The sequence below is a fragment of the Opisthocomus hoazin genome, chromosome Z (genome assembly GCF_030867145.1).
Source record: "Opisthocomus hoazin isolate bOpiHoa1 chromosome Z, bOpiHoa1.hap1, whole genome shotgun sequence".
NCBI lineage: Eukaryota > Metazoa > Chordata > Aves > Opisthocomiformes > Opisthocomidae > Opisthocomus > Opisthocomus hoazin.
Window position 1 is genome coordinate 47,842,745 of NC_134454.1, and position 14,085 is coordinate 47,856,829.

General features: G+C 56.4%; 1 protein-coding gene across 5 annotated transcripts in view; it reads left to right on the forward strand.

Annotated features, from left to right (window-relative positions):
• Positions 1–269: 269 nt before the first annotated feature.
• Positions 270–14,085, forward strand: part of PTCH1 (patched 1) — a 69,690-nt gene continuing 55,874 nt past the window's right edge. For 3 of the 5 annotated variants that reach the window (XM_075410756.1, XM_075410758.1, XM_075410759.1), the window contains exons 1-2: positions 5,688–5,891; positions 7,177–7,369. In XM_075410756.1, coding sequence (XP_075266871.1) covers positions 5,688–5,891; positions 7,177–7,369 — 397 coding nt within the window. Of the gene's footprint in view, positions 303–5,687; positions 5,892–7,176; positions 7,370–14,085 lie in introns of those variants that run through there. The other 2 variants (XM_075410757.1, XM_075410760.1) reach the window with 1 other exon arrangement.

Below are 14,085 nucleotides of genomic sequence, written 5' to 3' on the forward strand. Positions count from 1 at the left end.
AAAGAAAGAAAGAAAGAGAAAGAAAGAAAGAAAGAAAGAAGAAAGAAAGAAAGAAAGAAAGAAAGAAAGAAAGAAAGAAAGAAAGAAAGAAAGAAAGAAAGAAAGAAAGAAGAAAAGACAGAGTAAGGGGGGGGGGGGAGAGAAAAGGAAAAAAGAGAAGAGGAAAAAAGAGAAGAGGAAAAAAGCGCAGGGCAGAGGAAGAGGCGCCGATGTCCCGCTGAAGCCGGCAGTGCCAGGGGCGGAGGGCGCGCCCGGCCCCGCCGCACGGCTCCCCGCCAGCGGCTCCGGCGAGGACAGCGATGGTAGGTGCAGCCCGGGTGGTCGCGGCGGGGCTGCGGCGGGGCCGGGAGACCCCGCGTTCAGGGCCCGGGCGGTGCTGGGGGGGGCGGTGCGGCCGCCAGAGGCTGGGGCCCGGGGCTGGCGGAGGGGCCGAGGCAGCCTCCTCGCCGTGCCGGGGGCCCGGGGCTGCGGGGGCTCGACGCGGGGCCTGGGGGCGGTGTCGGGGGGCGGCGGGGGCCGGGCGCTGCGGCTGCCTCCCGGTCCGGAGCGCGGGGGCTCGGCGCTGCCGGCGGGGAACTCTCCGCCGGCGGGGACTGGCCTCCGGTGGTAGCTGCGTGCGGTCCCGCGGAGAGCGGCAAGCGGGTCCCCGGTCCCGGAGTCTCGGCCACCTGCGTGAGCCGCGGCCCGAGCAACCTGCCGTGCGGGGAGCAGCATCCGCGCCGGGGCCGCGCTCCGCTGGGCGGGGGCCGGGCCGGCGGCGCGGTTCGCCCCCGCTTCTCCCCGGGAAAGGCAAACCGCGCTGCCGAAACGGGGTGCGCCGGGGAGCTCCTTCCCTCTCTTCGCGGCTCAGGCTGCGCGGCCGCGGTCGGAGGGGGCCTCTGGAAGCCTGCGGCTGTCAGGGAAATGGAGGGGGGGGGAGGCGAGTGCGACTGCGGGATCGGGCCCGGTGCGTGGCGTGGGGGAGGCGGGAGTCGGCGACACCTCTGCCTCGCCGCCTTAGCCCGGGGGGGGGGGGGGGTGGGGGAGAGGGAGGGGAGGGGAATTCGGGAGGCGTCGGGTGTCGCCTGATGGGCTTCAAAAGCAGCATTGGAGCCGAGGTGGGGGTCTGCCGGCTCCCGAGGAGCAGCGTTTGCCAGTCCCGGGCGGAGGGTCTCACGTCGCTTCCGCGCCGGCCTGATCGGTGTACCCGGTGTCTGGCTCGGGCTGCGGGGGTCACCGTGCGCCCGGGCTGTGACAGGACGGTGTGTCCGGACAGGAGGTAGCGTTGTTGAGAAACGTTAGGGCTGGGAAGGAGGGGGAGGAGGAGGAGGAGGAATCCTTAAAATCTGTTTGCTTTCAAGAGCCGGTAGATCTAAACCCGGCAGCCCACTCTGAATTGAAATGTCTTGGGCATCCTGTTTTTACCCGTACTTCACCCTCACACACGCACACACACACCTTTTATTTTGTCCTGCCTCCGCCACAGTGTATAAAGCCCTATTGAGACGTGTAGGCGTGATGTGTAAACCGGATTAGCCGTATGAAAGAAAGACGTACAACAAGCCTGAATTGTTTTACTTCCTTTTCATTCCTCACGCCTGTATCTCTGATAAATTTGTTGCTCCAGCAGTGCGTCAAAGCGACCGCGTCGCTCGGCCTTTTATTTTATATATACATATATATGTATATATATATGGTTGTTTTGTTTTTTTTTTCCCTGCAAGACCCGCGGCAGAGATCGCGAAAACGAACGCCCCGCGTTCTGCCAAACGCGAGGCTCGGGACATACATTTACACAGACCCGGTGCTGTCCGAAAACTGTCCGGCGTAACTTTCCCTCTCCGCGCAAAATGATGTCCTGCGAGCGGCAGGGCGCTTTGCCAGGGGAAAAAAAAAAATAAATAAAGTGTTATGAAGGCGACTTGGGTTGACAGAGCTAAAGCTCCCCGCGGAGCACGGCCGGGTCTGCTAGCGGCTGGGATGCCCTTCCAGCTTTCGGAGGGAGGCGGCTGCCGCCGCCCCCCGCAGCCCCCGGCGCCCCGCTCCTCCCCCGGGATCCCGCTCCTCCTGAGGCACGTTTCCCCGCGGAAGAAAACGCCAGCGCTGCCGGGGCTGGTGCCGCAGATCCCCTCATTTGCTCCTTTGTGGCGTGCAGAGCAGCTTTCCATAAAGGAGATCAGGGGTAATTAGCCGCATTATTTTGACAAGCTGGCTCGGGCAGCTCCCTTTCTCCCCGGGCTCGAGGAGGGGAGAGGGCTCGCTGCGCGCCCCCGCCTCCTCCCCGGGCGCGTCCCCTGGTCGGGGGGTCTCCGTCCTCCCCGCGAGGCCCCGCCGCCGCCTCTGATGTCACGGACGGCGTCAGGCCCGCCAGCGAGAGGCCGAATTTGGAGGGGACGGGCGAAACCGGGTCGTTTTCCCGCGAGTCCTCCTCCCCGCCGAGGAGGGGGGGGGACGGGACACGGGGGACCCCGTCGTCGCGGTGGTCCAGCACCCCCCGGTACCGCGCCCACGGGTGCGGGGCCGGAGAGAGCGCGAAGCCCTGCGGTGCGCGGGGTTGCGGACCCAGGCGGGAGGCAGAACATCACGCAGCGAAGCCGCCGGGACTCGAAGGACCCCCGAGGTCCTTCCACCTGGGATGCCCAGGAGCCGGGAGGACCGGGTACGAAAGGTTTCAGGCTGCAGCCGCTCTGCGACAGGGGACACCTTCCCCGGGCCTTCGCCGCAGGGCGAGTCCGAGATGAGAAACCTGTGGGATCCCTGCGAGATGCCGGAGGTGGAAAAAGCCCTCGGTGCGGAGCACGGGGTGTGCATATCAGAGCCAGCGGTGCTTACAGATGTAAACAAGGGCAGATTGATTAGGGAGCAACGTTATCGCCAGGAATGTAGCACGCAGGCATCAGCTGCGAGGCAAATTCAGGGCAGCAACTGCTCTCTGACCACCCAAGTGGAGACTTTTACACTGACACTTCTTCCTTCAGGGGAAAAAAAAAAAAAAAGAAAAAATACAGAAACAAGGCCAATTAGATCCCTGCAGTAATTCATCTCTTGTGTATGCTTAAAAAAAAAAAAATTTCCCTCCAGACCACAGGGAGAGAGGGGAGATTAAGATAGCTCTTGTTAAAATTTGAGTCTCCAGGCTGAGTTTTGGAAGCAGGAGCAGGGGCTGAGGGGCGCTGGGCCATTGTGTGGAGCCGGGCAGGGCAGCTCTGGGGGCTCGGGGTGCTTGAAGGGACGCTCTTCCCCGCTTTCGAAGCCGGAACCACCCCCCTCCACCCACCCGTCGCCTCGCCACCCCCCAGCCCTGCCACCCCGCCGGACCCGCCGAGGCTGCGGGGGCAGATCGTGTCCCGCCGAGGGGGGCGACCGCGTCCCGGGTGGGCGAACAGCCCCCCGCTCCGACCCGTGTCGGCTTCCTCCTCCCGTATGCGTGCCCCCACGCGTGGGTGCGCTGCTCCTCGCAGCTCTCCTGGACACGGTCCCGCGTGTAGCGCCGGGACGGGCCTTCACGGAGACAGGTCTCCCAGTGTGGGAAAAACGCGGGTGGGGCGGAGAGGAATGGAGAAGAGACACCTCCCACCACCACCACCTCACTCCCTCCGGCGGCGGTGACCCCGGAAAGCCCCCGCCCGTGGGTGCCCATGGGTGGCTCAAGGCTTCCGCCGGCTTTGCCCACGCATGAGAGGGCTGAAAGAAAGGAAGCGAGCCACTCGGCTTCTCACACTCCCCTCTTTTTCCTCCACATTTCTTTTTTTTTATCCCCACCCGGCCCAGTGAAGGCAGAGCGGGCGCGCCTTCCATCCGCGCTCCTCCGCGGGCGCGCAGCCGGTGGGCAGCTCCCCCCCCCCATCTCCCCCCCGAAGCCCGCCCCGGTTTTCCCGCTGCCCCCCGCGCCCGGTGCGCACGGGGGTCGGCCGGGGCGCGGAAGGTCCACGGGGAACCGCGCCGGGGGCTGGGGGGGGGGGGGGGGGGGCTGGACGCGCGCAGCTGTAACGGCAGCGATTAATGGCCGGTTCTCAATGAACAGAGACGGGGAGCAGCGGTGCCAAAAAAGTAAACAATCGCGTATAGTTCAAGAAGTGCTGAGCGCGGCCAGGCAGGCTGCGTTTCACGGACTTTTACACTAAAAACATATTAAAATTGGCTTTCCTCAGGTTTCAGTTAAAGAATGAGCCCTAAGTTGAAACAGGCTGGCTACCGCGCGGCTTTAAATCCCTCAAGTGTTAAGTTTTCATTGTGTTTTTCTAACTGGATGGGGTGGTTTTCTTGCAAGGAACTAAGTCTCCTCTTTAGTTAAGAAAGAGAGCGAGAGAGAGGGAGAGAAATCTGGCACTTTCCACCGCAGTATCCACCACCCTGTCATTATTTCTGCAAGCCTGGGAATTCAGCTCGGACCTCCCAGTATTTGTTGCAGCTTGAGGCCAAGGTGCCTCTAAAAGGATTTTCTTTTAAGGGCTTTGGAAATCGTTTAATGCTGCTTTCCCCCTGTTTCCCCCTCTTTTTTTTTTTAAAAAAAAGGGGGGGGAATATATTTCTGTGTGTTGACCGCGAGAAAGTTCCGCGCGTGTATTTGTCTGCGAGCATCCCGGCCGGGGTGGGGGGCGGGCGGGGGAGAAAAAAGAAGGGAGAAAACTTTTCTTGAAAAGAAAACGAAGGGGGGGGGGTGGCGGGGGGGGGGAAGGCATTCCTTAATGGAAGTATTGCATGCAAAGAAGGCTGGATCTCTGTAAGGCTCCCCCTGAAGCTGGAGATGCACACACAAGGGTTGCCGGCCTGGGTGGTCTCTCTACTTTGGTGAGCTGTTGCTAAGCAGCTAATAATAGTCATGTTTGCTGAGTAATTTCTGCCCTCCCCGAGCCAATCGCCTCGCAGAAACCCAAGCCATCTGACAGCCCCGGGGGCGGGCTTTCAGCCCCCTTTCCCCCCCCCCCCCCTTTTTTTTTTCTTCCCTCTCTCTCTCTCGCTCTCTCTCCTCTCATACTCCCCCCCCCTCCCTCCCACCCCTCCTCCTCTTTATCCAAATGGAGAGAGTCCTTTTTTTCTTCTTCATCTCATCTCTTGAGCCGAGGGGCTGCAGCTCGGTGCTGCCGCGCACACGCCGGGGGAGCGCGCCAGGCAGCCGGCCGCCCGCCGCCGCGGCGGGGCCGACCGCCGAGCCCCGCCGTCCCCGCGGCCCGCGGGCAGCACCCCGGCGCTGCTGAGGCGGGCGGGCAGGATGGTGCGGCGCGGCCAGGCACCGCAGCAGCAGCGAGGGCCCGCCGCCCCGCCGCCCCGCCGCCGCCGCTGAGCGCCGCGGACAGCGGCTTCCCGAAGGCAGCGGCGGCTGGAGGGAGGCGATTTCCACGGGAGCGGAGCAGAGCGCGGCGGCGGCGGCCGGGGGGGCCCGGGGGTCGCGGCCGCCCTCGCCGGGCGCCGGGAGCGGCCGGCTGCAGCGCGGGGTCCGCGCGCGATGTGGCAATGGGAGCCGCGGGGAGCGACTCGGCCGGAGCGGCCGCGGCGGCAGCCGCCGCCCCGCGCCCCGCGTGAGGCGGCCCCGCCGCAGCAGCCCCAGCGCCGGCGGCAGCCGCGGCGGCGGCAGCCCCCGCACCAGCAGCAGCAGCAGCCCGCGGCCCGCCGCGCCGCCAGCCCCCCGCGGCCCCGCCGCGCCCCCGGGCCCCCGGGCCCCGCCGCGGCGGCAGCTCCCCCGTCCCGCCGGCGGCGGCGGCGGCAACATGGCCTCGGCCGGTAACGCGTCGGAGCCGGAGACCAGCAGCAGCGCGGGCGGCGGCGGCGGCCACCCCGGCCGGGCGGCGAGGAGCGGCGGCGGGAGGCGGCGAAGGACCGGAGGGAATCGGCGCGCCGCGGCGCCCGACCGGGAGTATCTGCAGCGGCCGAGCTACTGCGACGCGGCTTTCGCCTTGGAGCAGATCGCAAAGGTGCATTCACGTCTCTCGCTCGTTTTTCTAAACATTTATTTTTTTATTTTTTTCCTTTTCCCGGCGATACGCGCTAGCGCTGCTTTTCGGCGGGGGAGGAGGGAGGTGGTGTGTTTTCTCTGGCGGGGGTGGAAGGAGGAGATGGAAATGAAACGGCCACCAATAAAACGCCGGGAAAGGAGGAGAGAGGGAAAAAAAAAAAAAAGAAAAAAAAAAAACCAGAGAGAGGGAAGTCTGTGACTCTTCAGTGCCGGAGAGAGAGTGCCCTCTTTCCCCGCCCGCCCCGCCGAGCGCTCCGCCGCCTCCCCCCCCCCCCCCCATCCCGCCGCCTCCCCGTCCCCTGGCAGCGCCCAGCCGCACCGGCGGCACCCGCGCCCGGCCGCCTTCTTGGCAGAAGCTGTGCTTTTGTGAAGTTCGCCGCCCAGCGCCAGCTGCCCTCGGGGGGGCGGGGGTCCGTCGGCAGCGAAAGCCGGCAGCGGGAAGGGGCCGCAAGCAAATGGCCCCCGCCCTAGCGCTGCCGCGCCGGTGGGGAAGGGCGGGCTGGGGGTGCCGGGGGAGCCCGGCCCGGCCCGGCCCCAGCCGCCCGAAAAAAAAAAAAAATGTTGAAAGTAAACAACCGCGGGAAGCTCGCCTTGCCGCGGGGATGGTTTCACCTCAGGGAGCGGGTTTCTGGGCTTTGTACGAAGAGGGGAAAGGAGAAGGGAAAAGGGGGGGGGGGGGTGTGTGGAAAAAAAGCCCCATGTGGCTGCCCTCTTCCGTTCACAAATATTGCCGTAGCTTGCAGATGGCTGCTCTGCTTCCCCATTCAGCTCACACAGCGTCTCCCAGCTCTATGGAAATGAAACCGCCGCCGCTGATGGCCCGGCGCTGCTCACCACGTGGGTCCCGCCGGAGCGCCGGGGCAGGCGGCGGCGGCTCGCTCTCCCTCACGGCTGGGGGCCCCGGCCCGGCCCCCCCCCCCGGCCCTTCCGAGCCCCAGGGGGAGCCGGGAGGGTTTTCTCCCTTCTGGCCGCCGAGGGTCACCGGCAGCGGTCACTTCTGTCCCGCTGGCCGCGGATGCTTCGCGGGCGGGCGGCCTAGGCGAGGGGGCCCGGCGCGGCGGCCTCATCCCCGGCCCGCCCGTCGGTCCGGGGCCGGCAGGTACGCCGCGGCCTGCGCCGGCCTCCGGGGCGACGCGGGAGCCGCTGCCGGCGCGGGGAGGCGGTGCGAGGGGGGCAGCGCCCCGAGGGGCTCCCCCCACGTTGCCCCCGGGCCCCTCAGCTACTGACCTCTCCTTGCCTTGCAGGGGAAGGCGACGGGACGGAAAGCGCCGCTGTGGCTGCGGGCGAAGTTTCAGAGACTGCTGTTCAGACTGGGCTGTTACATTCAGAGGAACTGCGGGAAGTTTTTGGTGGTCGGCCTCCTCATCTTTGGGGCGTTCGCTGTGGGATTAAGGGCGGCTAATCTGGAGACCAACGTGGAGGAGCTGTGGGTGGAAGGTAAGGCCCGGGGGTGTGCGTCCCGTGTCGTGTGTGTCCCCGTGTCCCCCTCCCCCGCCATCCTGCCGCCGCCTCGAACCGTCCCTCCCCGCCTGGCCGGACGGTAAAGTCCGCTCCGCGGGCCCGGGGCCGGCGCCTACCACTTCCCCGTCCGCGGGGGGCCGCGGCCGCAGGCCGTTCGCTCCGCGGGGGACGCCGGGCCAAGCCGCCGCCGCCCACCCCGCGACCCCGCCTGCGGCCCGTTTCCCCGGGCGGCGGGTCCCGGCGTCACCCCCGCCGGCGGCGGGAGGCGGCCGCGCTGCCGGGACGCGCCCCTCCGCCATTTTGGGAGTGCGTGGGCCGGCGGACGGGGGGAGGGGGCGGGTGGCTGTGTGTGGTCCTGTTTTTTGGACAGCTTTCAGCTGTGGGGGGGAGCGTGTGTCTCAAGGTAAAAAGAAAGAAAAAAAAATTTAAAAATTTAAAAAAAGAAAGAGGGAGAGGACAGAGAAAAGAAAAGCCCGACAGGCTGGCGGGGCGCAGCGGGGCCTGGCCGGCCGCGGCGGGCAGTGCCCTGCTCCAGGCCCAGCCCGGAGGCGCCGGCGGAGGGCGGCGGGCTCGGTGAGGGAGAGGACCGGTAGCGGGGGGCCGGGGGCTTCCCCCCACCCCGGACTCACACAGTGGGGGTTTGGGGGGGGCCACCGCGGTGTCGCCGGCGCCCCCTTCGCAGGCCCCCTACCCCGCTCCGAGAGGCATGGCTCCGGGTGCCGGGGGTGGGGGGGTTTGGTGGTTTTGCGCTTTTTTTGTGTCTTTAATTTTTTGTTTTTTTCTGGGGGAAAATAGTATTAGCATCACATTCCCCCATTAGCTGGGCTGATGTGTAAACATAGTTCCTTGAGTGCAGCAGTTACTCCAGGCTTATGTCAGAGTCGCTTGCAGCAGAATTTGGCTTATAAAAGTTAATACGGAGGGCTGCATAAATAATCGTTGCTAAATAGCTCTCTGTGCGTGCGGGTGTGGAAAAGGCAGTGCTGCCTGCAGACAGAGTTAGTGGCTGTTTGGAAGGTGGTCTGTCCCGCCCGGCGGGTGAGTATAGGTGCATATAGGACCAGATTCCATCCTTGTAGATGACAGCCACGTTGGGATCAGGGTGAGGTTCACGGGTCGTTTGGTGAGCGTTGGGTTTTCTGTTTTGGAAAACAGTGTGTTACCGACTGAACTTTTTTTGGTCCATGTAGTCCAGGAGCCCAAAATATGACAAGATCTGCTGCCCACAGCCCTGGGAGACACAGCAGGCACTGCAGGATCCCATCCATACACAGAGATGTGCGTTCAGAGTCTGTACTGGTCCCTAGGTCCTGTGTACCCTAAGTACTAATGCAAGCAATTGTAATCAGCCTTTTTCTTCTCCACTCTTACACACACACCCCCCCCCCCAACAACTCCTTGTGGGGTTGTTGTGGCAAAGTTTCTTTTGTCAATTTTTGCTTGTGTGTGTTTTGTCTCTGCTTTTCTGTAAATGTTTTGGTAAATAATAGGTGATTGCAGTTCCATCCAGCAGGCTTCCCTGAGGTTTATTATCCTGAAATTTACTGGGGTCTGCTTATTTGGAAGGGTGATTCCATTCCATTAATGCCACGTGCTTTTTGTAGCCGTATAATACCAAGAAACTGAGCTGACAATGCTGGTGTGATTAGCCCAGCAGTAAAAACGTAATTCTTAAGGAAAAAATATGATTTGTAAAATAGCTGTTCGGTTGCTGCACTGAACTCTTCTATCAGTAGTGCTTCGGGGAGGGGGGGAAAGTCCCATGTATAAAATCTAGTTGAAATTGATCTCCCAGGTTTTTGCTGGCCAAGATGAATTCATAATGCCGCTGGTTGTACGGAGCTGCTGTATGTAATTTCACATATATTGAGTTTAGTTTTCGTGTCAGAATTAAATAATGTGAAAAGGAAATATTAAAACTCTGCGTTTAGAAATCCTTGTGTTTCTAGATTGAAAAAAAAAAAACCCCAAAAAAGAGGCTGTCAGATCAAGATGAAGTAGAATATTCTGGATTTGATTTAAATTAACTTCTAGTCTTCCCGTTCTAGCACTACGTGACCATATATACAAAAGGGTAAAAATGTGCTTTCTTGGTAAAGACTCTGTAAGTATTCCGTTCGTGAACCAGGATGTTACACAAACGAACCTAACAAATAGCAATCACATGTTTCTGTTGCTAAACTACAGACAGAAGTGCAGAGTGAGAATCTGAGGTGGAACGGGTATAGGAAGAGATAGTATGGAAAATGCTATTCTTCCAATGCAGAAGTGGAAAACAGTGAGCAAATTCGTTTTTCTGCACTTATATGCACCTGGTCCTAAACAGCTTTAAAGTACACTCCATGGAGGTTGTTACACTAAGGGACCCTTTAGATCAAGGCTTCTTTTAGTAGAAGCAGTGGCTGAGTTGCTCTGTTTATTAAAACAGCTGTCTTAATTTTGCCTTTACCTTTTGTTTACCAAGAGTTTGAAAGAACAGGGCAATGTTGGTCAAATATGGTAGATGATTTGAAATAATATTTCAAGTAACAGTTTTGATTTGCTTCTGAAGCGTTTTAGAGTTACTGCTGCTGATAAATTTGCAGTATTTACATAAAGAGACTGGTTTTATATGGTGTATTTCTGAATACCATGGAGCATGGAACATAATACAGCACTGAAGATTGCTGGAAGTAAACGGTTGCTTTAAAACCGTAACACAATTAATTAAAAATAGTGAAGTGAAGTTTGAATGAGTTTTAAGACCATGCACATTCTAAGATAAATAATTAGTAGTCTGGGCCTGAGGATATTATGGCTGAACTGTTTACATAAGAAGTTTAGAAACGCACCTGGTAGGCAAACTTAGAGAGGAAAAGAAAAACAGATCTCCAAAACATCATTCTTTCAGTTTTCGTGTAGTAGTCTTCCTCCTTCAGAACTTGTGCCAGCACTCTTGGCCTTCTGTGAGCCTCCTGATACCAAAGTGGCTTCCCTCTCAGATTGCTTCTTGGCACGAAGTGTTGTAGAGTAGCTTTTTTTTTTTAATTTACTTTTTCATTGTGGTTTTTTTTTAAACACAGTCCTTCTCCGGCTGCTGTTCAGAGCCCTTCAGTTATTACTGCGTGTCCCACAGCACGCTCTCAATCCGTGCTCCTGTCCTGTAGTCTGGCTCTCTGACTGGGACACATACCTGTTTTCCCTCAGCCCATCAGCAGGTCCGTCATCCCTGTATGCTGAGACCTTGCTGCTGGAGAATGCTTGTTTTGATTCCTTGGGTGAACGAATTCTGGACTGGCATTTTAATGGCAGTTCTGTTATCCACAGCCATTCAGCTTTAGTTGAACGGCTATATGTGGGTGTCCATGCATACTGCAGTTGTGGAGACTGTTTAGCATCTTTATGCATCGTACGCCCTTGAGAGAACAAAAAGGGCTTTGCATTGATTTCCTCTGTGACTGAATTTTGTTGGACACAGATGTGCTTTTAGAAACATCCATTCATAACTAGAAAGCACTCTGGATGGAAAAGAAATCATGCCCATAACTGGTTATGTTTTTTGCTGCTACTCTAATAGGCACTCTAAGACCCTCTGTGTGAACAGCAGTCACACATGTAAATTCACAGCCTCTGCTTCTGAAAGAAGGTAGTTTTGTGGCTCCAGAGAAGGTTCTGTTAAGTGGAGCTTGAAATCTGGCTACTGCAGTGCCTTGAATGGTGTTAATTGGAGCAGCTCGTAAGGGGAGAGATGGTCTGGTCTTGTTCCTTGATACTTCAGTGTCGCCATTGATTGTCTTGGGATTTTTTTCCCCTCACTTTCTTCATTACTTTTCTTCAAGAGGTGGAAGATCATGGTGTTCCTTCCATTCTTGCTTTCTGCACTTTTTTGTGCTAGATGTAGCTCAGTCAAACCTTTCCCTCTTTTAAGTAGCCTTCTTCACAAAGCTAACTGCTTCTACCGTACAGAGACCCTTCTTTAAGCCAGCCTGAAGGAAGGGCGTGGCTGATGCAAGTAAGGATAGGACAGCCTGCAGGGAAAACAAAACGCCTTGGTAGCCACCTGGTTCAGCTGTGGTACTTGGAATAAAGTGAGTGCATAGTAAGTGAATTAAGACTGAGAGTGTATGGCAGCAAGTCTAAGCGAAGATTTGACCTATGTATAGTATTGTTTCCTTTCACTGTAAAGGGGCAAAAATCCAGTTACTCTGCTGTAGTGTTTAGGGCTGACCCATCTTAAAATACATCAGTCTACCAGTGCAACATAAGAATGAGGTGAAAATGAGAAAAGCGTGTGAGTGATGCAGGAAACAGTACTATTTCCATAGATTCTCAGTTTGACGAACTCAGCAAGATCAGCTGCAGGTGTAGAGGAAAGCTATTCTTAAGTTCCACGCAAGGCGTCTGTTAACTTTACACTAGTATTCTTTGGAGAAACAAAAAAGAATGGTAGTGGAACAGATCTTTGTGAATTTGTTGTTTCAAGGAGGCAGACTGACCTGAGTGGGCTGGAGTGACGTGTTTGGTTCGAATACAGTTAGCAGGGATTGACACAGTCAGGTATAGTTCAGTTCTCCCACAGACTCGCGCATTTGTGCGCAGCAGCGGAGCAGTGCCCTTTCAGGTGTGCTTGCACCTGCCTCACCACACCAACACAGAGTAGATGGATGAAGAGCAGAGGTTACTCTCCTGGTGAATCTGAGGTCCGGTGTTGGTGGGCTGTGTGACAGTCTGGGAAGTTGTCTCTGGTCACGTCACCAAATCCGTTAGTTTCACATGGAGCAGCTGACATAAGTGCTTACTCACCTCTGAATACTGTCTTGCACTGTGTTGTGTCCCTCCGTGCATATTGAAAGGTGTTTATTTGGAAAATTTCCAAGTCCACTATTTCATTTGAAGGAAGTATGGTTACTTATTATACGGTTTGTCAAATGGGAATGTAGCAGTGGTGTTTCCTCATGATGACTGAAGGTCGATTGTCTGGGCAGCGTGCTCTTTTTGATGTTTGCTGGTCGAAATAGAAGCGTATTTCAGTCCATGCTGCTGTTTTGAAAAATAACATCAAATTCTAATTAGGCCTTACGTGATGGTAGTGGATGACACCCACTGTCCAGATGTTTTTGTATTCCTGTGAAGTTAAACTCGCTCTGTTTCCGTACAGTGAAAGTTGTTAAGAAAAGATGTTTAAAGGTTTTAGTTATATGGGTGTTTGATTGCCATCTTTCAGGGGCCTGCTATTAAATTCAGCATCACTGAGGGGGCTCTTAGGTTCCATCTTAACAGTTGTCCACATTGCTACTCAGAATTGGTGCTCGTTGCTGAAAAGTTTGTAGGTCAAAAAAAAACACTTCAGTGTTTAAAATTCCTCTTCCTGTAAGAGTTGCAATAAAGGTATTGGACGTGACCTTACGGTGGTCATTGAGAAGGTCAAGGGTGAAATCCTGGACTCGCTGAATGCAGTGGCAGGACTTGGGAGGGCTTCAGTGTAGCCAGGCCTTCACCCATGTACAAAGCCCCAGCAGAGTAGCAGCATGCCCCCACTCCACTTTTTCTGGGCAGGGCAAGAGGACCATCTCCTCCAGTAGAGCTGGCACCCCTCTGAGTTGTTGCTGCATGGTTCTTTCTGCCTTTCAGACTTTAGAGGGATTTCGTTTACTCAAGGCTGCAGAAAATTAATCTTCGTTATTATTTCCAGACTTAACACACTGTTGCCAATGGCTGTGCCAGAATATGCCCTATAGATCCTTGTTTGGAAGGGTCCGTTTCCTTTGTTGAAACAAGTATTTAAACATGTATTTAAACAGGGCAGTGCCTTGGCGGCACCGTCACCCTCTTCCTCTCTTCTGGGCTTTGAGCGTCCTTTTGCACTCTAGGGATTTTGCTGCTTCTGAGTAGGCTGTGCAGACAAATCTGTAGTTCTGGAGAGCTTGGAGATTTTGGTACAGAAGTGCTGGAGTGAAATAGAACAGTTGAAAGCAGCATTGCTTTGTTGTTGGTCCCCGTGCCGCTGCTGCTGAGGTGGAATGCAGATAAGCAGAAGAGCTAGCTCAGCTGTAGGGCTGGCTGCTGCTGGCATTGTGGTGCTACGTGAAGGTGGTGGTGAGTGGTTTGAGGTCTACTACCAGCTCCTGTTACCTGCTGAGTTGACTATCTTTTTTTTTTTTTTTTTTTTTATAGAATGGGCCTTCCCTTGTTATTATTGCTCAGTAGACACTAGGTTCAGACACGAGTGAACTCTGAAAGCCATGGGTGCTCAAACTTGATTTCAAGAGAGAATTCATTAAGGAAAATGTTAGCTCCTCATTCTGACTTCCATCCATTTTCGTGATTTATTTTACTAGTGGGAAGAGATGGTCCAAGCCCTGTTTTTAAGTAGTATTTGTGGTGGTTCCCCAGAAAGTAGTAATACTATGTAGCATATGCATGTAACAGTTCTTGATCGCTCAACAAATTTAAAGGCTGTTACATGCAAGTGGATGTTTCAGTTACACATTAACTGTTAGGAGGCTCCAAAATATGACAGCTTCCAGATGTATGAACCGACTGATCCCTTTGTTTAGATTATGCACCACAGCTGATGCCTAGATTAGTGCTGGTTGGACAAAGCTATGGGAGATTTGTCTGGTTTCCACAATGCCATGTTTATATTTCATTTGGATTTCTCCTTCAAAGCTGACCTCCCTATGACCTGTTGGAGCTGTGTCCACTAGGATGCT